The sequence below is a fragment of the Egretta garzetta genome, unplaced genomic scaffold (genome assembly GCF_000687185.1).
Source record: "Egretta garzetta isolate BGI_Z169 unplaced genomic scaffold, ASM68718v1 scaffold5, whole genome shotgun sequence".
In the NCBI taxonomy this organism is placed as follows: Eukaryota; Metazoa; Chordata; class Aves; order Pelecaniformes; family Ardeidae; genus Egretta; species Egretta garzetta.
Window position 1 is genome coordinate 4,723,885 of NW_009259707.1, and position 3,655 is coordinate 4,727,539.

The window sequence follows — 3,655 nt, forward strand, 5'->3', positions numbered from 1 at the left end:
GCTGAGTGTTTACGCCCATAAATGGGGGAAAAAAAAAGCTTTAAAGGAGGTACATGAGAAATGAACACATGAAACTGAAATTATTTCCTCCATTTGATCATGTCAAGGGAAAGCAGGCTTGGGAATGATTATTTCCTTGGACCCAGCAAAAATGTAAAGGTTTGCAGTAATGGTAGAAGACCCAAGCAAGGTACTAATTTTGTACAGATTTAAGCATGGCACTTACAGCACCCTTCTTGCTAACCTGGAGAACTGTGTGTCAGTCATCGTGCCGCTCCTGGGTGGAAGCTGCTCCTGTGAGCCTGTTCTGCACCACACCAAACAGACCCTGCAAGGCATGGCAGTGCTTGAGTAGCTTCTAGAAATGCCTTCACCTGCCATTTTCTGTATGATCAAAGATGCTGAGTGAGCTGTGTCCCCTACCTCTACTTACACCCAAAGACAGAGTTTGTGGTGAGGTACTGGTCCAATTCAACCATCACTTTTTTAAGTATTTCTTTGATCATGAACAATCTCGTTTGCTTTCTTCTAGCCGCTGGTTCAACCCATTTGTAAATTAACCAGATAGCACAGTGATCTGAAAACTCACCCCTCTGGCCCCACAGAAAAGGAAGGTTGATGCCTCCTAACCCAGCTGCTCAGCAAAAGCTTGTGTTGGGCCCAGGCTCAACTTCCCAGCACTTGTGGATTGAAGAAAAAGAAATTATTCAGCTGTCACCACTCCCTTGACCCTAGAAAGGACACATTATGCCTTGCAACACAGCTGTGTGTGACTTTGAAAAAAAAATGAACTGTATGACAGACAGGGGCAATTCCTAGAAGAGAGACAACCCAATGTCAGAGGTCCTGAGCTTTCCCAGGTTCTGCAGCATGGTCACAAAGCAGCTTGGCCACTGCTGGCAGCACAAAGAACAGTGGTACAGGTTGCTGGGTTTAATTCCTGATGGCTGTAGCAAGGTGAGGCCCCCTTCCAGCTGTAACAAATTAACAGCCTGTAAGAGACACTGCAGTTCTCTGAGACAGTAAATACTAGGCTTGTTTCCAGAGGAGATCAGCTAACAAGGTGCTAAGTAGCTTTACAAGGAGTAGCGACAAATTCTCATGCTCTCAGGGACTGTACTGAGTTGCTCTTGTGCTGGGACCTTGGTGGTTTTTTATTTTGAGTGGCTGAATTGTTGCTCACCAAGGTGGCATTAAATGATGCAAGACCTGGTAATGATATGGCTACCACCGTGGGGTATAAAAGGGAGCAGCTCTTGCTGGAAATTGTGGTTTGAGTAGTGGTGGTGTTGGAAGGGAGGCTAAGTCAATAATTTGTTTGGGTAAGAGTTTGTTCCTAAGAAATGACAGCATGCTTTCTTTGTGTTAGATGAACTCCTGAGAGAAATAATGGCTTTGTAAGTTCTGTGTTTGGTATAAGGCTGCTATTTTATTTATTTATTTATTTGTGTAGGCTATTTTTATAAGCTTATCTTTCTAAAGCCTATAAAAATCTCATAAAAGAACTTTCAATTGTGTTTTTAAGAACTTCAATTTGAAACCTGATTTAGTTCCTCCCTGTATCTAGGTATTGCTGCTCGTTACTTAGAAACAACTAATGATTAAAACTTGAGAACAGTTTTGTATACTAGAGCAGAGTTTTCCTGTGTTTGTTTTCCCGTTGTGTTGTGTTATGCATTGAAGAATAACTGATGCTATTCAGCACCAGAGACTTTATGTCAGTAACAAGTGATGGGGCTTGTTAGAGTGGCTGTGATACCATACAAGAAGATGGTGCTTGTGCATTGGCAGTAGGCTGGTGCAGAGTGTGCCAAGCAGAGCAATTTCAGTGTCTGATGTAAACCAAAGCTTGTCTTTTTCCTGACTGTAGCCTGCTATCTTGCAGCAATAGGTCCCCTCACTTCTAGAAGACAAGATCCATTTGAAGCGGTATCTAGTAGATGAAGTTCATGTCTGGTGTTCTTACTTCAGACAAAGATATGAATTTCTAGCTCTGGCTCTCACCAGGTCATCGCTGCAGAAACTGCTTAGGTTCTTACCAGGGGTAAGTTCAATGAAGCTTCCCTGCAGGGATTCTGAACACTTGTTCATCCTGAAGCCTAGTTTGCTTAACCTTTCTCCTTAACAGCAGTCCTTCTTTGATACTGGATCAGAAGACCTTGCTTCTAAGTTCTACCCTACTCTCTTGAGAAGTTTTGGAAATCTAGCAGATGGCTGACCTGCTGCTGTGATTGAGCTTGTAGACACTTCTTGGCTGGAAACTTTTCAGGCTCTCCTAGAGCAGCATCCTGACCCATCTGCTCCTTCAGACAAAAGTATGAACAACCAGCAGATTTTCTGAGAGGGAAAAGCTGACTTGTAAGGGAATTAGAAAGGCAGTGAAATGAGGAGGAAGAAAGGACTTAAATGCTCAGTTTCTGTGTCTCTTTTGTTGTTGGTGGTGTTTTGTTTTGTTTTTTTTTTTAATTCTTTCTCTCTTTATACTAGATTGATGTTAAAATGTCTGAACACGGGAAGAAAAACACAGAGCTCCTCCTTGTGCCAAAGAAAACCAGATCATCCAGGGCTGGTCTGCAGTTCCCCGTGGGTCGTGTCTACAGGCTCCTTAAAAGAGGGAACTACGCTAAGAGGATCGGTCTTGGTGCTGCCATCTACTTGGTTGCTGTGCTGGAGTACCTGAGCATGGAGATCCTGGAGCTGGCAGGGGACACTGCACGAGAAAACAAGAAAGCCAGGATTGGGCCCAGGCATATCCAGCTGGCCGTGAGAAATGATGATGAGCTGAACAAGCTCTTGTCCTGTGTGACCATTGCTCAAGGAGGGGTGTTACCTAATGTTCTTCCTGAACTTCTTCCTAAGAAGACCATCTTGCTTAAACCATCCCACAGATATGTCCAGTCACAGGAGTTCTAGCTGCCACCAGGCTCCTGATCTGTGGTGGTGTTAATGCTGGCTTTCTCCACAGCTCAGAGTTTTTCATGCTGGTTGGCATTTTTGGCCTAAATTTGTGTGTGTATGTACTGTACATGTGTCTGAAAAGCTGCTAAAGATGGGGTTGCTAGTTAGGTTTCCCTAGCTATGTTCTTCAAAAGAAAAAAAGTCAACAGACTACTTCTATTAATACATAAGTGTGCAAAGGACTTGTTTCCATCTGATTCCCTTCTATAAAGTATTTGCTGCACCAAACAGAAGATGTTCTTTGACGGTGCAGTTATCTAAGGAAACCTGCTCTATGGTCTTTAAAGCTTGTGTCTCCATCTGCATGGCTGGGATCTCCTTATTCAGTATGTGTAAAAGTCTGCTTCACCTGACCGCTTCAGACCTCATCATGAGCACAGTTAACTATACAGGGTAAGCAGATGCACCTGAGAGACATAAATTGGACTGCCTTATAATGATGGCGAGGCTGATGAATTATCTTCTCTAACATTTGGATGTGGAGGTAGGGCTGTGCTGTAACTTCAGAGCATCACTGCACATACCTTGATCCAAAGATGATGTTGGAATTGTCCTCTGAGTTTCTGCATTGATGGAGTGAAATCGGAGGAGTCTTCTATAGACAGTATATAAACCTTGCCAGTGCTTGAGCCTTAAAGATCTTTTTGGAAACTCCTCTTAAGAATGAGTCCAAATATAACTTCTACCTCTCTGGTAC

At 43.3% G+C, this 3,655-nt stretch overlaps 1 protein-coding gene across 1 annotated transcript; it reads left to right on the plus strand.

The window, feature by feature from the left end:
* Positions 1-870: 870 nt before the first annotated feature.
* On the plus strand, positions 871-2,913 carry LOC104126413 (histone H2A, sperm). The gene is made up of 2 exons (XM_009638988.1): positions 871-957; positions 2,488-2,913. The coding sequence occupies exons 1-2, from the start codon at positions 871-873 to the stop codon at positions 2,911-2,913; spliced, it is 513 nt and encodes a 170-aa protein (XP_009637283.1).
* The last annotated feature ends 742 nt before the right edge of the window (positions 2,914-3,655 follow it).

Coding starts and splice junctions, on each gene's coding strand:
- LOC104126413 (XM_009638988.1), top strand. CDS start 871: ATGGTCACAAAGCAGCTTGGCCACTGCTGGCAGCACAAAGAACAGTGG. Junction 958..2,487: donor TTCCTGATGGCTGTAGCAAG/GTGAGGCCCCCT, acceptor TCTTTATACTAG/ATTGATGTTAAAATGTCTGA.